General features: G+C 41.2%; 1 protein-coding gene across 3 annotated transcripts; it reads left to right on the plus strand.

Moving 5' to 3' along the window:
- slc7a9 (solute carrier family 7 member 9) lies at window positions 1–25,280 on the plus strand. Of its 3 annotated transcripts, none has more exons than XM_026171835.1 (13): window positions 1–685; window positions 1,660–1,778; window positions 11,322–11,469; window positions 13,794–14,036; window positions 17,958–18,083; window positions 18,197–18,296; window positions 22,282–22,326; window positions 22,424–22,547; window positions 23,211–23,314; window positions 23,563–23,659; window positions 23,907–24,056; window positions 24,481–24,655; window positions 24,797–25,280. In XM_026171835.1, the coding sequence occupies exons 2-13, from the start codon at window positions 1,674–1,676 to the stop codon at window positions 24,856–24,858; spliced, it is 1,479 nt and encodes a 492-aa protein (XP_026027620.1). In that variant the 5' UTR covers window positions 1–685; window positions 1,660–1,673; the 3' UTR covers window positions 24,859–25,280. The 3 variants fall into 3 exon arrangements, with proteins under 3 accessions (XP_026027620.1, XP_026027629.1, XP_026027610.1); XM_026171844.1 differs by having other exon boundaries at window positions 1–676; XM_026171825.1 differs by lacking the exon at window positions 1–685 and having other exon boundaries at window positions 1,080–1,778.
- Window positions 25,281–26,011: the final 731 nt, after the last annotated feature.

Raw genomic sequence — 26,011 nt, forward strand, 5'->3', positions numbered from 1 at the left:
TATCCTTATCAAAGAGGCATTGTGAAGGAAGTCAGGCTAGGTAAACTCAGAAGGAAGGAATTCTTTCAGAGTATCAAAAAACAAAACAGAAAAAAACGTAATAGGTGTTTTGGTTGTGTCACTTTTAGTTTCTTACTGGGATTCTTGGAGTGCTCACTGAGTAACAGATTAAGTGATCTCCCTCAAGAAACAAAAGGGTATAAATTAAATGAAATAAAGCTTATCATGTGATTTTCTTTTTTTATGGTTATAGTATTGCCGTCAGACTCTCACTATATTCTTACTCTCAGTTACTGTTTTACAAAGTTGGGGAGCTGCATATGTATAAAATTTTGCTATTGCACAATATTATGAGTTAAGAAAATCTGCTGTGTAATTCAAAGCAGTACCTTTTTAAAGCTTCTGCTCAATAGATTTCATGAAGCTAGAACTTCGCCTTAACCCATCCCCCTTCTCATGTAGAGCTGTCCAATCACATTTGGGAACCTCCCACCAGAGGAGTTACTCAGTCTCATGGAGATTTTTGTTTTTTCCCCCCCAATTTTCATCAGACATTTCTGCTCTACTTCACTGAACTTAGCTTAACATAATTTGCGTGTTCACAATACTGCACCTGGGTTTGGAAAAGCTGCATTCAAGGTTCATGGACCAACATTGAGGTTTTTGTTTTCTTCAAGTAAGTTAAGTAAGTTAAAACATGTTTTTTAAATGTGCATTTCTTTATAATCATGTATTACATAGTATGTGATAGTGGTGATGCAGAGCTACTGTTAAATGTAATTACATTCAAGCAATTCTTTCCTACAATTTGTATTTAAATATTATCACTGAGTGTCAGAGTAAGACACATTTCCGCTCTCCCCATTCTTTTTATAATGTTTGACTTACTGCCGGTCTGTACCAGTTCTCCTAGTATGACTAAGTTGGAGTCTATGTTTACAATAGTAATATATTCACAGTTTTTCCCAGTTAAAAAGCATATGAAGCATATGAGCTGATCATTACTGCACTAAAGAGCACCAAATCCAAATTTTACAAAATCCAAATTTTACAAATCACAAAAAATCACTAAAATTAACCCTTTGACTCTCAAATAGTTAATGAATGTTAAGGATTACAGTTAATACAGCTCTAAGGGACATTTGTTAAAAATTGCTATTATATTTGTTTAAAAGCTCCACACAAACAATGCTTACATGCTGAATCACCTTATAATAAACTTAAAATCAACCCAAAACCCTTCTAAAGATATTTCAGTGATCTCTTTAAGGCTGTTATTGAGCTGCTCTATTGATGATTAGTCTAAGATATCACTGCATGAGGTTAATACTGTAGTGAAACTCTTTAAAATCAAAATTTGTGCAATTCAGCCATATCTGTTCCTGGTAATGTAATTAAATCTGTAAGATTATGGGAATCAATTTGTGAACAAATTTAGTTTTGATTTGGCTTTGAGTGGATTTTTAGTGAGCTCTTGTTTCTGAGAGTCACTGTGTATCTTGATGAAGGGGAACATTTACTGCCCATGGAAGAGCATAGTTTTCCCTCTAAACGTTATCATGTCATGATAACCTTTTATAGGGACAACAAAGATGTGTTTCCTGTAAAAGTTAATGCAAGTGGTCTGTAATGTGTGTCAACACTTATGTTACCTCATAGACCAGTGTGTTGCTATGGATGAAAGTGGAATAAGGAAGAGAAAGGAGTCACAGAATGGCTCCACTGACCTTACCAAAGACAACAAGGAGGTGGTGAAGGCCGTTGCCCTTCAAAAAGATGTAAGTATGAACCAGTGTGCTTGACTTTTATATACATGCAGGTTCCTGAGAACAAGTCTCACTAAATTTTCACACTAAAGGATCATCCTTACCTTTTACAATAATAGAGCCTTGGAACTGAGTACCAGGCAGTACCACAGCAAGCGTCTCTACAGATTAACTCCATAATCATCCACTCAGCAGTGCAATCCAGACGCCTAATAAGCTCCATAAGACCTAAAATAAACTTATGGGAACTGAAAGGTTTTCTCAGGTTAAAATAGGATTATTATGATAGTCGTTGCTCTCATCCTGGAAAAGTCCATTCACACATATTTTCCTGCAGACTTCTGTAATTCTCTTTCTGGCATAAAGAAAAGTCACTGGCTTTGTATCTTTATATCAAGCCCCACCAGATCGCTGTTTATTTTAATAGATTTTTAAGATTTTACCCAATGTTTGCATCCTTATATCCTCAGGTAGGGCCCTTCTGGGAGGGCCCTAAAAGTGACCACACCCTAGGCTTTAGAATGACCTACCTGAAGAGATAAGGCTTGGAAAATCAGTTACTTTGGTCTCTTCTTTAAACACATTTTATAGACTTGTTTTTATGTGATATTGCTTTTTTATTGCTTCTTAATTCTTTTATTATATCGGCATTTACAGTCATGGTAAAAGTAACCCTCCATCAATCCTAATTCAAGCAGGGCTCGCAAAATTTTTCCAGTCGGGCTACCAAAATCTAACTCAGCCCTGCCCGTCGGGCTATCATAGGAAGGAAAATATATGTCTATGCTTTTGCATTCTTTCGCCAATGTAGCTGAGTAATTATGTCATTGGCATCGATGAGCCACTGTCAATATGTGACATATTGAAATCGCGTTTGAATTTGCGTTTGTTTTTTGCTTTCACTTTCATTTTGCAATTGCGCGAACGGTGTGTAGAGAGCAGCAGCACTGATTGGTGAGTGACGATTAATTGCACACCAATTCCTCTGACATCGTCTTATCACTCATTAGCTTACTATTCAAAAGTGACAAGTGAAATCTCTCGCAGCAAGCTTAAACATGTGAGAGGTTGAGTGTGCAAAGAATCGCTGACCGTTATGTAAGTACGTGTGTAAAAGCAGCAGGATTTACGCTGGTATTTTAGTTCTGCTCAGCCAAATAAGACAGGTCAGGGTGAAGAAGGGGCAGCCAAAGAAAAGCTTACCACAAAACGGAAAAGTTAGGACAAATCAGACTATGAGGCAAAAAGAAAGCGCAGCTTTTTTGGTTTCATGGACAAAAGAATTTCTGTGGCTGGAGTATGACAAGCTAAATAACATGATGTTCTGCCAGGCGTGTTGTGAGTTTCATTTGATTTCTGAGTCGACAAGCGCCTTTGTTACTGGGACCAGTAATTTTAAGAAAGACCCCATCAGAATCCATGAGAAATGCAAGAAATACATTATTGCCCAGTCTGCAGTATCTTTCCCAGAACAAACAGCAATTGCAAAAAAACATACTAAAAATAAACCAAGCACAACAAGAACTCCTGAAAAATCTGTTTAGAACAGCGTACTATGTTGCAAAGAGTGAACTACTATTGGCAAAATTTAGCAGTCTTTGCAAACTTCAAAAAGCAAATGGCCTAGATCTTGGTTCCACTTGCCTCTTACCCGTGACTTCAGTGGAAATTTCAGATTCAGGATCTGACACAGACTGATTCTTACAAGTTCATAGAAATTTCTGTTCAATTTGAACCAAGTATTTGAGTTGATGGTTGTAATTTTTATACAGTTGTTGTGATTTGTATTTTAACATTTTTTTTGATTCATTTTTGTTTCCATTACAATATTATACTTTAATGTATAATATTGTAATGGAAACAAAACATTAAAAAATTGCTTTCTTTTTTATTCGGGCTACTAAATTTATTTTGGGCTACCAAAAACTGAAGAATGCCTGCCCGAATGGCTACCAGAGATTTTGAAATTTTGCGAGCCTTGTCAAGACAGCAAAAAAAATATCCAGTCCTTACCAGGTACTAAAATGATTTAAATAAACATTAAATGAACAAAACACATAGCATATTATACTGTTTCATTATTTATTTACCAAAAACTGAGCCAAAATGCAGAAGCAGTTTGTGGACAAACTAAGTACACCCAATGATTCAGTATCTTGTAGAACCACTTTTATTTGCCATAACTTGAAGTAACTATTATCTTATTGGTCTCTCACATTATTGTGGAGGATTTTTCCACCTAATTTTCTTTACAATATTGCTTCAGTGCTCTAAAGTTTGTAGATATTTGTTTATGCAGCTTTTCAATTAGGTTCAAGACTTAGACAGGGAACTTCAGCACCTTGATTAGTTTCTTTTTTCAGCCACTTTGTTACAGATTTGCTGATGTGTTTGGGGTCATTCTCCTGGTTCATGACTCACTTTTGGCCAAGCTAGCTGTTGGACAGATAAATCTGACTCTAGAATACTTTTGTATACAGGAGTTAGCGGTTGACTAAATGACTACAAGGTGCCTAAGTCACCTAAACCATTACCCTTCCACTAGTGTGCTAAATATTTGTCAAAAGTTGTTTGTGTTGATATGGTGTGTCTAAAGGACATTGTTCCCTAACAATTTCACCTGGCAACCCATGCAACTTTTCAAATTTTAGCTGTGTTGTCATGTTCTTTTTAGATACAAAAGGCTTTGTGTCACGATCTGAGGAGACAGACCGTGCGGTGGTGTGTGTGGTGGACCCCGGTGCGAATACAAGAGAGCAGGTTTCAAACAAAGCAGAAATACTGTGACTAAACTGAACTTAAACTAAACTGGAAGCAGATACTGATAAGCTATGAAGACTAAGAAAATCATGAAGATGACTGTAAAGACTGGCCGTGAGGACATGGAGGGTGGGAACACAGACGACGCAACACAGACTGCATGAAACACAGAGACTAAATACACATGAGGGATGATCAGGGGAAGTGGCCACACATGGGAGCACAGCTGACACACATGAACCTAAAGACAGGACAGGAGAAGTGAAACTAAATACACTGACATTGAATACAGACTTTCAAAGTAAAACAGGAAACATGGAGATTAGACATGACATGAACTAAACATAACCACGCATGACAGGTAGACGCACGAACCAGGGAGACTGAGTACAGGGAGATGACATAAACAACTAAGAAACAAAGGGCTAAACAGCACCCTAGAAATTAACTAGACGAACTAAGCTAAAGCATAAATGAATACAAAAGATACATAAAACTCAACACGGGGTCACACGACCCAGGACCATGACACTTTGTCCTTCCAACCCTTCTACACAAACCATGTTTGTATAGTCTTTTTCAAATCGCACTGTCATGATCCGCAACATTTAACATGCTAGCGGAGGCCTGTGGATTCTGAGATGCAGCTCTTGTTTTTTGGGGGGTCTTTTTTCACCTTAGGGTGAATTTTCTGGAATATTCACTCTTGAAAACATTGGGAAGTGTCTTGAAACCTCAGATTTATTGGTAGTAATAATTGATTCTTTAACATGTTTACTAATGTCTTTCCTTTACAGCATTGTGTTATCAGACACTTGAATGCTTCAGACCCACAACTTGACAATGTTTCTGCTCTTAGAAGTGGTCATACTTGCTGATGATCAGTTAATTGTGTAAAAGTGTATTTGATCATTGGCAGTTGGCTGGTACTCAATTCTCACTGAATGAGGTATACTTAGTTTTCTATTATTATTTTTTTTTATATACTGCTTTTTGAATTTTGGCTTAATTTTTGTTAAATAAATGAAAAAGTATAATGTTTTGTGAAACCATTTTTTTCCTATTATGTTTTGATAAAAAAAAAACAATTAGAATTGAAAGAGTGTGTAATTTTTATTTTATTTTTTCATATTGATTGTGTGACATTCCTCCTGTGTTCTTACTGTTAGTGGAATGTAAGCTGAACTAGTTAATTATCTCTTTGGTCCCACGGACACTGGTCAGTGACCTGGATTCAATAACCCCAGGATGTGTCGTTCCTGTTCTTCTTTATTAATCAATACAATATAATAAATATAGTATCAAGTTAGGTTTGCCTTTAGCCAGTTTACATTACTCATGCTGGTTTACTTGTGAAAATGTAATAGGATTAGCCAAATTCTTGGAAAATACTAACTGAAAACTCAGAGGTTGTTGGTTGTTGGTTGTTGTGTTGATCTTTGGATCCTCCTCCAAAATTATTATGATGATATCAGATCAACACCAACAAAGGGATATCAGGGTGTGTGCTGACATGCCTCTGAAACATTGTGGTCAAGGTGGTGTCTTTGAATGTGCAAACTAAAGTGGTGGTCATCCTTTTTATGAAGACGGGACCATACTCTGTATCCTCCCTTACAAGATGCATGCAAGGGTACAAAAGAGAAGAGTCTGCCCCTTTGTTGGACCTCAGATTCAGAATAAAAAATGTGGTTTCACTCTGGTTGAGGAACATTAAACCAGCTCTTTGCTCCTCTCAAGGATACTTGGGAAATTTCTAAACAAGTATAGAGATGACAAGCCTCTCTGTTTTTTTTTTCATGACTGGGTAAGGCTGTATGAGATCCACAGAAAGATCTGGAACACTTTTGCAGTGATTTAGACAAAGTACAAGTTTAGTGTATTACCCTTATCTCTAGCCTCATCTATCTATAGTGACTAAAAAATGAAATTACCTATAAAAGTGACATTGCTGTTTGTTTTCACATGTTGTGAGATGTGAGAATTTTGTCTTTAATGATAAGGGACTTCTTCATCTTTAATTTAGTCTTTAGCAGCTTACTCTGCCTCACTCAACGTGGCAATGTAATGATATCTGATTCAACCAGTTCTTGAGTTTGTTAACTGCTGCTGTCAACCAACTTAAAATCAAAATATGACACGGAAATGGTGCATCAACTATTTCCACTATTATTTTATTTATTTATTTATTTTTTTGCCTGTCCCGTTTGGCTCTTTTGCCATCAGAATTATTGTCTAAAGGCAAAGAAAGATGCCCAACGGATTTACTTTACCAAATTGACCATCCCAGCCTTGCCATAATGGTCCATTTGATTCACCTTTTATTGTTTATTTTATTTTCACTTGCTGAATACGGGACAGACTTGACTGGGGGAAAGAAGGGGAGAAAGAAAGAGGGAAAGGGAAACAGCTGAGAAGAGGGACGGGGGAGAAGGGCAAAAGACAAAAACCAACAGAATAAGCAGGAAAAAAAAAGAAAAAGAAAATGCATATATCGATCACCTGGATCACCTGTTGAGAAAGAAAAAAGAAAACAAGCAGAAGAGAACAAGAGTAATAGAATAAACAACATCACAATGATATATGGGAATATGACAGTAAATACAAAATATTAAACATTATTGTGCAGCACATAAGATCAACAGAACACAGTGTGCTTTGAGGTAGGAGCCAAAAAGGGTGTAGTTTGTGGGTGTGATCACCCGTGTGTACTAGAGATGGACCGATCCGATATTACGTATCGGTATCGGTCCGATACTGACCTAAATTACTGGATCGGATATCGGAAAAAAATAAAAAATGTAATCCGATCCATTAAATATCACGAAAGCACCTCACAAAACTTGCAACACGCCGTAACTCACCTCAGAATGTTAGCACGTCGGAGCAGTAGGCATCACGTGATAGAGCGGCTGTGGCATGCGGGACCTGTCGGTGGTCTGGATAGCATGTGGAGCTTCGCTAGCAACCCGGCATTTCATCTCCGACAAAGTTATCCCCGAGAGAAGTAAAGCAAGTGTGTAAGTCCATCTCTGAATGTTTGTAAAGCATTCCTGCGTTAAGCTTAACAAACGATATATGGAACGACTGCCTCTTCTCGCTGCTACTTCAATCATGAAACTGCTTAATGATCAGCTGATCGGCTTTTCTGTCGCGAGTCCGTCTCTCTTGTTTGTTTTTGGCCCACTTTGCACCAGAAAGAGGAAACCAGCGGCTGAACAACAGCAGCACGTTTAAGCTTGATAAGCTGTTGTTAGAATGTATTTAATATTACTTTCTACTCGAGGATCTTTTTCTACGTAGCTGACGGCTGGTAACTGTGCAGGGGCGGATCTAGCAAAGTTTAGCCAGGGGGGCCGATAGGGCATTAACAGGGAAAAGGGGGCACAAAGATATACTTTTCTTTCTTATTCTCATTTAAAATGTCTAGCTTTTAATAAATAATTATCTGACACCCAAAGTTTTAATTTGATGTAAAATGAATAGAAGTCAATTACTGTATATAGTGACTATTAAGTCTAATATATATATACCCTAGTAAGCTATAGTACTTTTTCCTTTGGGAAGGTACCATCTGTGCAGTCTGCAATTTTGTTGAAGAAAGATGTTGAATCTATTTAATATTTCTTGAAAAATAATTGATTTCTGTGCATTTTTTTTTCACACTGCATCAAATTAAGGTTGATTACGTTGATTAAGCATCATGAGGTGGAGTGTGAGGGGTGGTTCCCTATTTTTTATTTATTTATTTTTGTTGTTGCTGGGAGTTGGAACCCTATTAGTTAGGTTGCTTAATATTTACGCTAAGTACTCTTTAAAATACCAGAATAGGGAGGATGGTGTAGGTTTAAGTTTATTAGATTGATCAGTATTGCTGAACTATGAAATATTTTTTTTTTGCATACAGGTATAACAGAATAGCTTTAGTGTAGTTGTTGTTTTAAACTTGAGTATGAACTTATACAAAATGCAGCAAGATATTTAAAAAAAAACAGTTTTGTTGATTAAAAAACATTATATCGGATTCATATCGGTATCGGCAGATATCCAAATTTATGATATCGGTATCGGTATCGGACATAAAAAAGTGGTATCGTGCCATCTCTAGTGTGTACACCTGTGAGCATGGACGCGCTTGTTTTTTTAAAAGGGTCCTTCATGTAATGATCTGCTAGAGGGTGTGGGGGGGCCACAGCCCCGTCCTCCAGGGCATGAAGCAGGTATGAAGGAGATCAAAACTCCAGACATCCAGAGGCCCTCAGAACACAAGAGACCAAGGAAGACCAACAGAGGGGCAGCCGCGCCACTGTCCCAGAAAGAGCTGAGGAGAGTCCCAGATGAGGGCTCACTCAGCAGCCGCGGAGCAGAAGCCAGGGGGGGTTGCAGTGACGTGCCCGTGAGCTCCGCCGGCAGCCAGCTGTGCCTGAGTGACCGAGCCCCAGGCCGAGAGGCCGAGGGCACCCCACCTCCGAAGTGGCCCGAGCGAGCCCCAGGCTCCAGGCCCCGATAAGCGGCCGCCAAGGAGTGAGCCGGTGTGTACCCGGACGCCCACCCCCAGACACAAAGAACCACCAATGCACCGACACCTGAGGGAGTCCGCCACTGGCAGGGGAAGTGGTGGTGGGGGGAGATAGGCGTCCAAACCTTGGAGGGCCTGAGATGTCCCCAGAGAGGTGGCGTCTGACACCCAACCTGACATATAGACACAGACATACAGGCACACACAGATACAAACATCCATTCCCACCCTCATGCTCTCATATGCACTTACTCCACACTCAACCAACGTGGAGACAGACATAAAGAGACGCTGTACACACAATCACACTCCCCAAGCGTACTCTACGAACCGGGTCTAGGTACCCTTGCCCCTGGAGGGGGAACTGCACCCAGACCCAGGTGGTGTTACCCTTTTCCCTGCGGTGGGGGGAGGCAGACCGCCCCGACTCCGCAGCAGCAGGGAGGCCCCACACTCCAGACCGCAGTCGGACGGCCAACTCCTCCTCCTAGCCCCCCCGCTCCAGCAGGCCGCAGAGAATGGGGGTGAGAGAAGACTCCAAACCTCCCTCCACCCGCTCATTGTAGTGTTGATGCATGTGTGTTCTAAGGTGCATTTAAAACCCAGGAGGGCATGGAGCTACCTGCCAGAGAGCAGCAGGTAAGCGCATAGTCCCTCCTGCTAGCCCTCAATGTCTACGTGTATTTAAAATTGAGAGGTGGGCAACGACGCCAGGGGTGAGGTGTACACCCTGATGGTAATTTGGATTCCGTGTATCGTGCCCACCCCCAAGATCCTATATGTATGTGTAATGAGAGTGTGAGTAATGTGAATGTCTAAGTTGTGGGATAAAATTGAGGCAGAGGCAGCCAGAAGGGGACAGAGGGGGGGGGGGGGGTAGCCTCCTCTGCACCCTGGTGACATACCCCTACTCCAAGGCCCTGCATGTGTGGGTGGTTGTGGTGGAGCGGGAAGAGGGAGGCAGCTGGAGATGGGGAGGGAAGGAAGGGAGGGGCAGGTAACCCCTCCCTGGGGCCAGCTCCCCCGCTGACCCCAGTAGGCACCCCCATACTCCGCGACCCGCCAGGGAAAGGGGGCCCAGGCCCATCCAGACTGGGGCCCAGTGCAGCAGCGCCCCCCGGCTCCACAGAGCCCAGGACAGTCCACCCAACCCCACCACAGAGAAAACTGCACCCACACCACCATCCACTCATAAGACAATAGACGCCCAGGCTGAGATCTTCCTCCACCTCTCCTGTATCTCCCCCTCCTGCAGAGAGAGTTCCTGAAGAGCGGAAACCTCCTGCAAGATGTGACAATCTCCCCCACCAGTTGAAGAGCCCCCCAGGTGGCTCGACGCACCGGCGGCACCCTGCGCCAGGCCCCCATGCACCCACCCGCCCACAACCCCGGCAACACACCAACCAGGACCCAAGATTCAGAATGAAAAATGTGGTTTCACTCTGGTTGAGGAACATTAAACCAGCTCTTTACTCCTCTCAAGGATACTTGGGAAATTTCTAAACAGGTATAGAGATGACAAGCCTCTCTGGGTTTTTTTTTTTCATGACTGGGTAAGGCTGTATGAGATCCACAGAAAGATCTGGAACACTTTTGCAGTGATTTAGACAAAGTACGAGTTTAGTGTGTGAATGTGTGTGTGAATGGGTGGATGACTGGATGTGAAAAGCGCTTTGGGGTCCTTAGGGACTAGTAAAGCACTATATAAATACAGGCCATTTACCATTTAGTGCATTCTTACCCTTATCTCTTGCCTGATATACTTATGGTGACTAAAAAATGAAATTACCTATAAAAGTGGCATTGATGTTTGTTTTCACATGTTGTGAGATAAGATAAGATAAGATAAGATAACCTTTATTAGTCCCACACGTGGGAAATTTGTTTTGTCACAGCAGATGTGAGGATTTTGCCTTTAATGATAAGGGACTTCTTCATCTTTAATTTAGTCTTTAGCAGCTTACTCTGCCTCACTCAGCGTGGCAACGTAATGATGTCTGATTCAACCAGTTCTGGAGTTTAACTGCTGCTGTCAACCAACTTAAAATCAAAATATGACACGGAAATGGTGCATCAACTATTTCCACTATAATTTCAGATCCCAAGAGCTGAAGCACAGCCACGCATTAAACGGTGTTGCTAAAAAAATTATTATTTTATAATATAATTATGATGTTATAGAACACATGGGAATGATAGTTTCCTGAAAACAGTTACTGACATTAAATAACTGAAAAAACACATTAATATTTTTTATTTTCCATGTGCTTGCTTAGGTTGGTCTGCTGAGTGGCATTTGTCTCATTGTGGGGACTATGATTGGCTCAGGCATTTTCATTTCCCCAAAGTCTGTTTTGCTGTACTCGGGAGCTGTGGGACCTTGCCTCCTAATCTGGACTGCTTGCGGCGTGTTATCTACTCTTGGTGAGACCAACATTTTAACTCATATTTCATTGTATTCGGCAACCAGTTCTGTTGCTATATCAGGAATCTAATATTCTTTTCAAGTCATGTAGACAAATAATGATGGTCAGAATAGGAACAAGCTCACACAGTATCACCTTTTGTTTTCTGCCAGGAATATAATTTTTCATTGTGGAAGATGTTTTTACTGGCTGTTGAAGTCAAAATCGTTATTGTGAGGATTTTTAGTGCACATTAGTCTTCAGATTAATTAAGCTCACAGATACAAAGGAGATGTTCCCGAAAAGCGTAAAGAACATCGTTGTTTTATCACTCAGACACTGTGAACTGTTTGATGTGAGAAAACAATTAAATGGGGAAAAAATAACAAAAGATGTCTGATCTAAGTCAGCTAAATTTTTGTTTTGTACTGTTTATACTAGCACACGCTATTTAGTATGGCTTTAGTTTGTATTTCAGTTATGTTGTATTTAGATTTTGATTATTGTAGTTTGACAGAGTTTTATATAAAATGGGTTCCATCTAATCTGGATTTCCTGAATCTAATTATATGGATCTGAAGATATACTTTCTGGTCAACCTAACTTGAAAGCCCAGAAATTGGGTGGCACACTGGTGAAGAGTGTGTGTGTGTGTGTGTGTGTGTGTGTGTGTGTGTGTGTGTGTGTGTGTGTGTGTGTGTGTGTGTGTGTGTGTGTGTGTCTACATATCTATATCTCTATATCTCTATATCTATATCTATATAGATATACACTCAACAAAAATATAAACGCAACACCTTTGTTACTGCTCCCATTCCCCATGGGATGGACGTAGAGACCTAAAATTCATTCCAGATACACAATATAACCATCCCTCCCAAACAGTGGTCACAAATCAGTCCAAATGTGTGGTAGTGGGCACATCTGCTATATTGAGATAATCCATCCCACCTCACAGGTGTGCCACATCAGGATGCTGATCTGACATCATGAGTAGTGCACAGGTGTACCTCATCGTCGCATGGAGTCTATTAGATTGTCAATTGTGGCCTGTGGAATGTTGGTCCACTCCACTTCAATGGCTGTGCGAGGTTGTTGGATATTCGTGGGAACTGGTACACGCTGTCGTATACGCCGGTCAAGCACATCCCGAACATGCTCAATGGGTGACATGTCCGGTGAGTATGCTGGCCATGCAAGAACTGGGACATTCTCAGCTGCCATCTGCCCTGAACAATGTGAACCATGATTCATCCGTGAAGCGCACACCTCTCCAACGTGCCAGACGCCATCGAATGTGAGCATTTGCCCACACAAGTCTGTTACGGCGACGAGCTGGAGTCAGGTCAAGACCCCGATGAGGACGACGGGCATGCAGTTGAGCGTCCCTGAGACGGTTTCTGACAGTTTGTGCAGAAATCGTTTGGTTGTGCAAACCAATTGTTCCAGCAGCTGTCTGGGTGGCTGGTCTCAGACGATCTTGGAGGTGAACCTGCTGGATGTGGAGGTCCTGGGCTGGTGTGGTTACACGAGGTCTGCGGTTGTGAGGCCGGTTGGATGTGCTGCCATATTCTCTGAAACGCCTGTGGAGACGGCTTATGGTTGAGAAATGAACATTCAATGCATGGGCGACAGATCTGGTTGACATTCCTGCTGTCAGCATGCCAATTGCACGCTCCCTAATTGCTTGTGGCATCTGTGGCATTTTGCTGTGAGACAAAACTGCACATTCCAGGGTGGCCTTTTGTTGTGGGCAGTCTGAGGTACACCTGTGCACTACTCATGATGTCAGATCAGCATCCTGATGTGGCACACCTGTGAGGTGGGATGGATTATCTCAATATAGCAGATGTGCCCACTACCACACATTTGGACTGATTTGTGACCACTGTTTGGGAGGGATGGTTATATTGTGTATCTGGAATGAATTTTAGGTCTCTACGTCCATCCCATGGGGAATGGGAGCAAAAACAAAAGTGTTGCGTTTATATTTTTGTTGAGTGTATATCTATATCTATCTATATATCATATATTACATATATTTCTGGAAGCACAAGCACCTGCAATGTAATGCAAAAATTTAGAAAAAAACAAATTTGAAACCATTTCTTTTGATCTTATTAAAACTAAAATAAGAGGTGAAGAGCATTGAAAATGAGAGCATAAGAAGCAAGGGAGATATAATGACAGCGATTGAGTGTGCCAAGCATATATGAGTGTCACAGACATGCAAGGTTTCTTACCACTGCTTTGAATACATGAACTCATACAAAGTTTTGAAAGTCCCTTCTTCTGTGTTGTTTTACAACTTTCCTTTCTGTGTTTTTGTGTGTGGCTGCATAGGAGCACTGTGTTATGCTGAACTTGGAACCATGATCACCAAATCAGGCGGCGAGTACCCCTATTTCATGGAGGCTTTTGGCTCTATTGTTGCCTACCTTTACTCCTGGACAACTATTATGGTGTTAAAGCCTTCATCCTTTGCTATCATCACACTGAGCTTTGCAGAATATGCCTCTACTCCTTTCTACCCTGGCTGCTCTCCACCTCTAATTGTCACCAAGTGTCTAGCAGCAGCGGCTATATGTAAGTTCATGCTTAACAGCAATAAACTATACACAAGTACAGAGTCACTTTAGAAGGTCATACATGACTATACTTTATAATGGAAACCACAAAGTGATTGTGAAGACAATCGGTTTTCAGGCCACATTAGCCATTTCAAGCTAATGTGTGCCTTACTTTGTAAGGTGTCCAGAACGATGTCACTCTCCAATTTGCAGATGTAAAAAAAAAATACTTTTATTGAAATTAAAATAATTAAAGCCAACTGTGATGCCTACACACAACTCAGACCACACAGTATTCTTGCTATGGGTTTTGTTACGGATTCAAATATTGGGGATGGATACAAGAGGAAAAACCAAAATAACAACACTGGTCCGGCCGGGTTGAGTCAAACGATGATTTTAATGATCACACGCGTGGGAGATGGACACCGTACGCAGACAGCATCAGATCTCAAAATGGTGGAGCATTGATCAAACTCTTATAGCCTCTAGTGGCCCCCACCTAATTATAAAAGCCTAAACATTCACATTCTTTCTCTCACACAGCGCCTAAGCTACGACCTTGGCTCCCTGTTTATCTGCTCCTGCTGAGATGGGGCAGAAAACTCCAGTATGTTCTGTTCTCTTCTAATCAGACAAATAAGGCGATGACTTTCTGCGAACAGTATTTCTTATAACTCAGCAGTATAATGCATCATAAAACAATATCATTCATTCACAATAAATCAGCAGTCTAATGTAATGCAAATCAGTTTAACAAATGCAATAGTTATCACCTTCTTCTAATTCAGGAGAATAATGCAAACTAAAACTACATAATAATTCACAATCTTTAATTAGGGGTATAACATGGCATAAAATAATATTATAATCCCACAGTTTCTTTTGTTTGTTACGCTTCCACAGTGTTTCGGGGTAAACACTTTCCAGCTGACTCCACTCTCCTGTCACCAGCTCCTTCTCACTCTGTCAGCTTCTGGCTGATGTACAAGATCGGTCACTTTACCCTCCTTACCTGCAGGGACAAAACGGCCAGCCCTCCATTCGAGGTGTCTGTTTGCAGGACAAAAAGGGAGGAAAAAAGTTAGGTGTGGGGACCTCCCCACAGAAGAGCTTCTTCACCTACACAAATGCCGCCTGACACCACTCCATCCACTGGACCAGATCTGGTTCACCCTTCCGGGCATGAACCTGTGGTAGTACACGACCAGCCCCAAGAACCGCCTCACCTCCTTCTTGGTCTTGGGACACGGGCAGGCTGTGATGGATGCTGTTTTCTCCATCTTTGGGTGCACCTGTCCGCCCCCAAAGTGGTACCCCAAATACTGGACCTCCCTCTGTTCAACTGCACACTTCTTCAGGTTGGATGTGAGCCCAGCTGCCTCAGGGACTCCAGGATCCCAGCCACCCATTGCACATGCACAAGCATGACTATGGATGATAACATCTTCCAGGTAGGCAGCAGGATATGAAGCGTGTGGACGCTACACCTGGTCTATGAGGCACTGGAAGGTGACTGTGGCACTGAACAAGTCAAACGGAAGTGTTACAAATTGGTACAATCCTTACGGAGTGGAGAAGGACATTTTTTTCTTGGACTCTGCAGACAAGGGAATTTGCCAGTAGCCCTTGGTTAAATCCAGTGGCATGAAAAATTCAGCTGTGCCTGACTGGTCCAGAGCCTCGTTGTCCTGGGGCATGGGGTAGGCATCACATCATGACACTTCATTCACTTTGCAGTACAATACAGACCCATCTTTTTTCACCACAAGAACTATGGGGCTACACCACGTAGTGTGTGACTCTTCTATTATCCCCATTTTTATGTTCGGGTGTGTTTTATGTTCAGGTAACCTGTATGGCTGTGAACGCACCGTCACACCAGGCTGAGTTTCAAAATGGTGGGGGGCAAATACATCTGCAAACAACATCTGAGCCTTTTCTTAACCAGGCTCACCAGAAAGTCGGTTTCCACCTCTCTTCATGCTTGCACAATGTTGAGATGAAATATTTGTGTGGCTCTTCCCCGACCGCACCACCTCACAGTTAATGTCCCGTAATCATCGTGTCCTTGTCACTTGGTGAGTAACATTAAGCTTAAAGAAGGAAGTAATAAAAGCACTTTGTCTCCTGGTGAAAATTGCCTGAGTCAGCGGTGTTGACGTTCCCGGATCTGGAGTATATTTTCCCCAGATAACCTCCTCAAAGTGTGCAGCTTTGCTCTCAGGTCCAGGATGCATTGAATCTCATTTTTGGCTTGGACCTTTCTATCAGTTTTCTTTAATCAGGTGCAACATCCCCCGTGGCTTTCTGCCGAGGAGTAGCTCAAAGGCTGAAAGTCCTGTGGAGCCCTGGGGAGCCTTCCTCACTGCAAATAACAAAGGGTCTAACCAATGACCACAACTGCATTCATCCTCGTGAATGAACTTAAAGTCTTATTCAGTTACTCCACCAACCCGTCAGTTTGAGGGTGGTAGACGCAGGTCTGAACAGATTTAATGCCCAACAATTCCTACAACTCCTTAAGTGTGTGAGACATGAATGATGTGCCCTGATCAGTCAGTAAGCTTTGGTGATCCCGACTCAGGAGATGACCTGAAACAGATAAGCATTCCAGGAGGTAATACCCAGAGTAGACCATCCACCGGATAGCCATTCGTATTGCATCCCTGGCAAATTGTTCCCAGAAATAGGGGATGCGATAGGTGTGAGTTATCTGCAGCCTTAACTGTATGCATTTTTCCTTTAAATTTTATATGCAGCGGTACAATGGGAAACTTGCGAAGATCCCCATGACCACAGTTCACCTCATCCACTCCGCCTTCACTAGTAGCCCATTCGCCATGGGGCATTATTGAAGGCAGAGTGGATTCGCCACCAGGGTTTAGTGGACCAGGGTCTGTGTACTATCCATGTCCACCAAAACCTAGCGTATACCCCCTTGACACCTTACTGGAATGCTGTATGTCCCTCTTTGACCAGGGGAGGGGTTTGGAGCCCCGGGTATGCGAAACACCTCAACAGACACTCCCGTTTCAGATCCCGGGCGCACTCCTTCCAGCACTCCAGGGCCTGGGCAAGCAGACCAGGTAAAAATTGGTTTGTTGCATGAAGCATCAGCGACCGCTCCACTGGGGAGGGGTCGGGGAGCCTCTGTCTGAGTGCTTGCATGAGCTGTGGTCTGGTAACTGGCTGGCTGTGGCTCTCTGCTCCCTTGGTCTGCGCAGCCAGGTGGTCCTCCGCAAGTGTGACCACAGCTTCCAAGCTTGCTGACCGATGGGAGCAGACCCATCGTGCCATTTCCCTGGGCAGCCCTTCAATGAACTGCTGCAGAACCACCAGTTCATGGTGGTTTCCCTCTGACGGCCTGGGCTACAGCCACCTCACTGCTGTGTCATTCAGTTTCCAGGACCACATGAACAGTTGTTCCACTACCTTCATCTGACTGTCCCGAAACCGTTCATGATGGTCTTCCGGGGAGAGGCCCAAGTTATCCATGATGGCCCAGCAGATGTCGTTGAAGCTCTATCGTAAGGCCAGCGGCAGGCTCATTTGATCCTTTCCAGAGAGCGGAGGCAGTAGTCACGATGCTCACTCTGCAGGAGGCCACTGTTATGCCTCCAGCGTGGCTTGGAAGACCCGAGGGTCATCACCCTCTCCCATCCAGTATATCGTCACCACCAGTAGATGATTGGGCAGCAACAAAGTGACCCTCAACAACCTCTCCAACACCTATGTCAATACTCAGTCTGGTCCTGAAGTCTCTACAGTTGCTGCTGCTTGCTCCACGTGCATTTGCACTCACATTCACACCTTTGGTCAATTTAGAATTATCAGATAAACTAACCCCCTAATACCAAGTCTTCTTCGAAAAATGTGTTTAATTATAAATGTATAGGTGGGAAATTATATGATTACATTTTCTGTTTTTTTGCAGTGATCATCACATCCATCAACTGTTTGAGTGTCAAACTGGCAAGTTATGTGCAGAACTTCTTTACTGCAGCCAAACTTATAATCATTCTTGTCATAGTTGGAGCAGGAATCGTTCTGTTGGCACAAGGTCAGTCTTCTTATAGATCTTTACATACAACTCTGTCTTTAAATGTTTGTGTTAATAAATGTTAACCAATGTATAACCACTAACATTATTGTATATTATGTATTTATGTCTAGGAAAAACAGAGAATTTTTCAAATGCTTTTGATGGCACTGCAACATCTTTTGGAGCAATTGGACTTGCATTTTATAATGGGCTTTGGGCTTATGATGGATGGTAATTATTTACTTGGTTTCATACTTTCTCAGGCTATATGTGATAATATGATGAGTACTGCTCTTCTGAATTCAAATAAGGGGCACCATCCTCAGCATTCAGAAAAGAAAAGAACAAAACTGTTTTACAGCTTTGTTTTTAAAAATGACATACTTCAAACTGCTTGCATTTTATCTCAAATAACCTTACTGATGTATCCAGTTCAGGCAGCATTCAACAAATTACACTAAAATATTTTTAATAAGCAGATATACACCCCCCCCCCCCCCCCCCCCCCCCCACACACACACACACACACACACACAACATATTATATGTAATTAATTAGTTAATGAAATAGTTATATCAAAATGCAGGAACAGTGTATGAAAATTGGAATACACTCCATGATTCAACCCCTTTTGGCAGCAATAAATTAACTTAGTCATTTCTTCTATGACTCTCAGTTTCCTTCATCATTATAGAGGATTTCTGGCCCACTGCTTTTGCAATACTGTTCAGTTCAGTGAGGTTTTGGGCATTTGTTTATGCACGACTCCTACCACTGCTTTTCAGCTAGAAAGGGCTGAATTTTGACTGAGTGACTGATATACCTATATTTTTTATTTGTATTTTTCACTCATTCTCTTGTAGTTTTGCTGGTGTGGTTAGGGTCACTGCTCTCTTGCATGATCCAATTTGGCCAATTTTAACTGTTGGATAAATGGTCTCATATTTGATTCTAGAATGCTTTGGTATATAGAGGAGTTAATGGTCAACTCAATGACTGCAAGGTGCCCAGGTTCTGTAAAACGAGCACAAATCATTACCGCTCTACCACCTTGCTTGGCAGTTGGTATGAGGTGTTTGTGCTGATATAATTTCTTTTGTTTTTGGCAAATATTCTCCACTTTGGTCTCATCTTTGAAAAGAATATACTTCCAGGAATCTTGGGTTTTTTTCAGATGTATTTGCAAATCTTGCTACCATATTTTATTAGAGAACTGAGATATTTTTCTGGCAACCCTTCCAAGCAAAGCCATACTTGTTCAGTATTTTTCTATTTGTACTGTCATCAACTTTAACATTGAACATGCTAACTAAGGCCTGTAGAGACTGAAATGTAACTCTTCGGTTTTTGGCAACTTCTGTAATCCTGGGAATATTGGCACTTGTCTTGAATGTTTCCTACTATAGATTCATGAATTTCAAATTGCTTGCTTGCTTTAAAATGTATACATGGCTTATAACTCTTCTGAAATTGACAAATAGTAAAGTTGTTTCTCCAGTATCTTTACTAACTTCTATCTTTACTATCTTACCTCCTCAGTGTTGGGAAGATTACTTTTAAAATGTATTCCACTACAGATTACTGAATACATGCCCCAAAATGTACTTTGTAACGTATTCCGTTACGTTACTCAATGAGAGTAACATATTCTGAATACTTTGGATTACTTAATATATTACCATGCTTTTTTACAACTACATGAATGTACTATTGCTGTGTGATTTATTACTGAAGGTTACTCGCCATGCCAATAGCAACTAGATTTTTAAATCTTAATATAAAATGAGTAACAGTAGGTGGACATTAGGTATAGCTGCACTTTTTACAGTCATCTCGTATATAAAACTATTCCGCGCGTATATAAAACAGGTCCGCGGCTCCAAACCATAGTAAAGGGACCTCTGGCTAATACGGGCTCGTAGCTGAAAACTAGCTTTACTTTGTTGTCAACTTTGCTAGCGAGAGACAGAGAGAGGTGTTGAAAGGCTGCTCCTAAGGAACTTATTGGTTTGGAGGAAAACACGAACACAGTGTACAGTCGAGTCTTAATAGCTTACTTACAACTGGGCTTGTCAGGCACTCTTTTTGGCTGCAGTGGTTATTATTATATTTACATGCTTCCATCTCCCACTTCTGCTCGGTGACAGCTCGTACTTTTCCACTCTACTTTTTCTCCCCCCCTGGCGCTCACAGACACATAACTATGGCGTTATTTTTGTGCCAGTATTCTGAGCGCACGTAAAAAAAACTTTGCAGGTGCAAGTGTCGCATTTTGAGGAGAAATTTATTTTGAGTGAAGAAAAGCTAAATTTGAGTGAACAAAATTCATTGCTGCGTGCAAAAAAATGTATTTCAGTGTTTGCTATTATCCATACGCACACACAATAGCAGCCCCTCTTGCTCAGTTTTTGCATTTGCGCTTGCCCTCAATGTGTTGCTTGCTCTTTCAACTTTTCTGCCCGTGCGCGCTCAACTCTTTCTGTACACCATTATATTTGTGCCACAAAACCAGCCAATCACAGTCTTGGATGCAAGTCTGTTTTGGTCACCAATCAGCTCAAAATGACGAAATGCAATATCCCAGAATCCATTACGTCCAAAACTCAAACAAGGCAGTGGCAGAGGAACACAGAGTGGCGGAGTTTGAAATATTACTCTTTCTGGGTCACAAAATAAACTTTTACGATATTTTCAGGCAAGAATAGTGCTGTGTAAACTTGAAATATCTGCTTGATTTATCAAGACATCACATATTTGCATAAGTGCTCTAATGTTTTCGGAGATGCCTGTTACCCACTAGCTGACCGCATAGCTGGACTGGCCATTGGGGCATTTGCCCAGTGGGCCGATGGTGATTTTTCATTTTTATGGACCAGGCGAAGCAGAAGCTGAGGCTGGACGGACTCCTCGGGCCCCCCAGCTGACAAAGTGAGATGCTGGCTGGGTTCACATAACATCTTACAGTTATCAGTCCAGAAGCAAACAGGCGTTAGATGTCCTGAGGCAGGGGCCAGTTCATTTACTTCAAGACTCATGTTGGCTGTCATAATAGGCTCAAAAAACAGAAAGCCCTGTGTCTACATTCCTCCTTTCAGTCTCAATCAATGACTTATCTTTATGGCCCAGATAAGCTGGGTCAGCCACAGGGAAAACAAGGATTACAATATTACCCACAAAAACATGACTTAAACCTTCATGGATAAGCTCCTGGGCAAACATGAAATATTCAGGTATGAATCTAGTTGATGAGAACTGAACAGCATGATAGTGGTAATGGTACATTGACTTGGGACCATGCTTGAGGTGGACTGTAACTCAAGGGTGTTATGTAGAGTGTATAGAGAAATGGGTACAGATAGTGCTGTGCTAGCACCCTTAGCTGAGACAGGTGACATTTCAGGCTGTGTGCTGGTGGTAACATTATCCTTGGAACTCAAAACCTTTTCTAATAATGTGCTCACAGAAACACAGGAGAATTGTGTCAAGTTAACTCCGTGAGGGGACACCACATGTTCATTAACAGTAGAATTGTATCCCCTGGTCTCAGCCTCCCCTGGTTTCTGTGGGCGCCCGTGTTAGCAGTGTCCAAGCGTTTTGTCCCCCCCCCCTCTTTCATTCCACGCCCCCCCTGCAATGGCTCTGCGCCCCCCCCCTAGGGGGCGGCCCCCACACTTTGGGAAGGTCTGGCCTAACATATGAAACAGGAAAGACCGTCGTGTAGTCCCTTTATTTTAGCAAAGTAACTGTATTCTGAATACCACCTTTTTAAACGGTAACTGTAACGGAATACAGTTACATGTATTTTAAATACGTAACGGCGGCACATGTATTCCGTTGCTCTCCAACACTGTTCCCCCTTGCCTCTGTGTTAACACACACCTGAATGATCCAGACTAGAAAACTGCCAAAACTGCCAGTGATCACTGCAGTGTAGTTTATTAGCAGCACCAGTTGGTATTAAACCTTTTAATTTCCATGGAAAACATGATTTAGTGTCATTCATCTGAGGTTGTATTTAAAGGGCAAATAAAACATGAAAGACATAAAAGAATAAGTTACTGCTACCGAAGATGCTGAAGAGGCTAACTCTTTTTCTGTTTATTAGGCCAGAAAAACTGGACTTAATTGGGTTACTGAGTATGTGCATATACATTTGAGTCCAGTGCTCTACTGAGAAATATGTATCATATATTTTCTATTTCATTACTTTTACAGGAACCAACTAAATTTCATCACAGAAGAGCTAAAAGACCCATTCAGGTAAAAACAGGCCTTAAAGAGACTCTAGTGTTAAGCAATAACTCACAAGGCATTGAATTTTTTTTAAAATACTTTTTCTTTTGTTGATTAATTTCAGGGACTTGCCACTGGCGATTGTTATTGGGATTCCTTTGGTTACTGTGTGCTATGTTTTGGTCAATGTTGCTTACTTCACTGTTATGACCACAACTGAACTGCTTTTGTCTCCAGCGGTTGCTGTGGTAAGGATAACACTGGTCAATAAGCATCTTGCTACTGGGATTCACTCACCTATACTTTAACAAATGTTTACTTAGTGACTGCAAATCTGATAATCATTTTTATCTAGCTAGTAATATTAGTTTTTAGGTATGATGTTTCAAGTATTTGACAGTTACAGTAACTGGATAGAAAGGATGATGTGTTTCAGAATTTAAGAAAAAAAGTTTGGTTTCGAGAAAAGTGAAGACAAAATCAAAGAAGGTTTATTTTTGTGTTGATCCTGAAAAAGCTGCTGACTTCTCAGCTTGCCCAGCCTAAGTCACCATTAATGTGAGATGGACACGCTTGTAAAATGGAAACAGCTAAGTTTTCTCTGAGTACAAAACAAGCTTTCTGCAACAATAGCTGACTGCAGGGTCAAGACAACTGTAATGTAAAGGATGGATGCAAACAACCAAGGAGCTTTATTACAACACTGTCTGTAATAAAAGGAAGAGATTGTATTACTTTTTTGGTGGGAGATAGGAAATTAGACATAGTGATATATAATATTGATATTAAAGTGTCAAAATCAAGCTTCATATCTTGAATTACTGTAAATAACATGACAATTGTAAATGAGCATAATAGCCCCTTGTTTTCACACCTTGTATTTTCTGAAACATTAGTTTGTATTTTTTTAGACTTTTGGAGACAGAGTCCTTTACCCAGCATCTTGGATTGTTCCTCTCTTTGTTGTCTTCTCAACATTTGGTTCTGCCAATGGAAGCTGCTTCACTGCTGGCAGGTAAAAGAGACATCTATTACATATTGCATGTCATGCTGATAGTTTGGCATAATCTAGATTATTTCTGTCAGTACCTTTAGAGCGGTTTGAAGTGCATATTTATGTATGTGTAAAAATGAAACAATATCTGAAAATGAAAGTTAGAATCCTGAAGGGGATGGAACGAAAAAGCAAATAAAAAAATACAACAAATTTATAGCAAAAAGAAAAAAATTAATAATGTAAACCTAATGTTTTTTGCTCTACAGATTGGTCTATGCATCTGGCAGAGAAGGACACATGGTGAAAATCTTATCCTACATTAATGTGAAACGCTACACTCCTGCTCCTGCTCTTATATTCAATGTGAGTCTTACGCATTAATGACTCATTTTGTATGCATTCTATTTGGCCTCAGATGATCAGCCATCTATTGTTTAAAACGTTATATGTCCTTTCACGGTGTGTTGATTACAGATTGTAAAAGTTTTAAATGAGCCCAAAAACCAGTGTCATTTCAAGTCCTATAAATTTTACATGGATTCTCAGATAAACAATACACTGTGTTGTTTCACTACATGGCATTTCACTGTTTAATTTTTCTCTGTTTTAGGGTGTTTTGGCTATTTTCTACATTATTCCAGCAGATATCAACACCCTCATTAACTACTTCAGCTTTGCTCAGTGGTTTTTCTATGGGCTGGCAGCACTGGCTCTCATAGTCATGCGCTTCACTAGAAAGGACCTGGACAGACCAGTTAAGGTGAGCCTAGTTTATCTTTTATGCTGTTTGGCACAAAAGATCATTTTATTCATTTTGATGCCTTGTTAATTTGGATTGACAAACCACATCATACAAAAAATGACCACAATCAAGCCTTGAGATGAGGATTTATTTTATTTATTTTAACAATACCTAGTTAACAGAATAGTTATGATCAGTAATAGAAGGTCAAATATATACTTGATTTTAGAAAATTTTATCAGTTTTTTAGAAAACATTTCTATCTGTTTTGACTCGTCTATGCAGTCAACAGTAATTTCTGTTTTATTTGTTAGTCAGCCATATTTAGCTTTTGTCTCAAAATGTAGTAGTAAAAGTTATTATTTTTAAGTGTTACATCAAATATTAGACAATCAAATACATTAATCAAATACTTCCTATGTACTTCTCTGTTCCCTTGAAGATACCGGTGGTCTTAGCAGGCATCATGGTCCTGGTGTCCTGCTACCTGGTCTTGGCACCCATCATTGATCAGCCAGAGCTGGAATACCTTTACTGTACCATCTTCATCTTCAGTGGTCTTATCCTTTACTACCCATTTGTCTACCGAAAAGTGAACTGGGGGCGCAAAATCATGAGTAAGTTTATATTTTTGACTGTAAAAATTTAAAATATATATGTTGAGAAGTATGTAGAATTATATGATCAAATATTGATATGAAATGATGATTACTTAAGTGCTTGTGTTGATTTGACCTCTAACTTCTGTTTCCTGATAGGGCCCATCACTATGCATCTCCAGCTGCTAATGGATGTAGCTCCTCCTGAGAAAACTGAATGAGAAGGGATAACGCGTTTCGGTGTCTACGGGGTAATGAAAAATGCTCTGTCTAGTTTTGGAAACAGGAAGTGTGCCTAAAGGCTTAGAGACACATTTTAGAGCTCACTTCTCTGCAAAAGTAGGATGAAATGAAATAATTTAAATTTGTTGGTTCAGGGCTCAGAAATTGTGTTTATATAGAATGACTGCAGGATACAGTGGGAGTATCTGCAGGATATTCCAGAAGTATATGACATATAAACTAAAAACAGATGAAAGGGTACGCTTTCATCTGTTTTTACTTTTAAAAATTATATACTTGTGAACTATACACACACACACGTACACACACACAATACACATACATATTCGGGGTGCAACAATCCATGTATCGTTATTGAACTGTTTGATACAGTGCTTTCGGTTCGGTACGCATATGTATCGAGCAATACAAAATGTTTTATTTATTTTATCAACTTTCCTTCTGACGATGCTGTCTGTGTTGAGCGCTCAGTGGATCTGCGCTCGACTTCTCTGCCTAGGCTGTACTGTCTAGCGCAGATCCACTGAGCGCAGCGCAAGCTAGTGAGACAGAAGCTAAGCGCGTTGCAACATGGCTACTGCCTCAACGCTACCTGAAATTGAACCTCCCCCACCCTCATTCAGATCTGGTGTTTGAAACTGTTTTGGTTTTCATGTGAGGTATGACCCTGAAGGTAAGCGCGTCATGGACAAAAGTAAAACAATATGTCAGATGTGCCATGCAATGCTCAATTACATTGGTGGGAACTAGTGCGTTAGCGCAGTTAGCTCGATAACGTGTTGACGCCATCCAGCCCGACGCACGGAGTTACTCGTTAACGGAGATTTGCCTCGTTATGCCGTTAACGTCATTTTAACGGGATTAACGCTGACAGCACTAGTGGGAACACAGCGAATATGACTGCACATTTACGCCGACATCATCCTAGTGCAAAGACAAGTGGAAGCAGACAAAAACAACAAGCACGCATGCTACAAACTTTACCTGAGTCATTTAGACCAGCGGTGCCCAACCTCCGGGCCTCGGACCAGTACCGGTCCGTGAATCGTTTGGTACCGGGCCGCGAGAGTTGAGGCTCATGTGTGAAATGTATGGGTTTCAGGGTTTTTATTGGTTTTCAGCGTTTTTTTT

Source organism: Astatotilapia calliptera, chromosome 1 (genome assembly GCF_900246225.1).
Source record: "Astatotilapia calliptera chromosome 1, fAstCal1.2, whole genome shotgun sequence".
NCBI lineage: Eukaryota > Metazoa > Chordata > Actinopteri > Cichliformes > Cichlidae > Astatotilapia > Astatotilapia calliptera.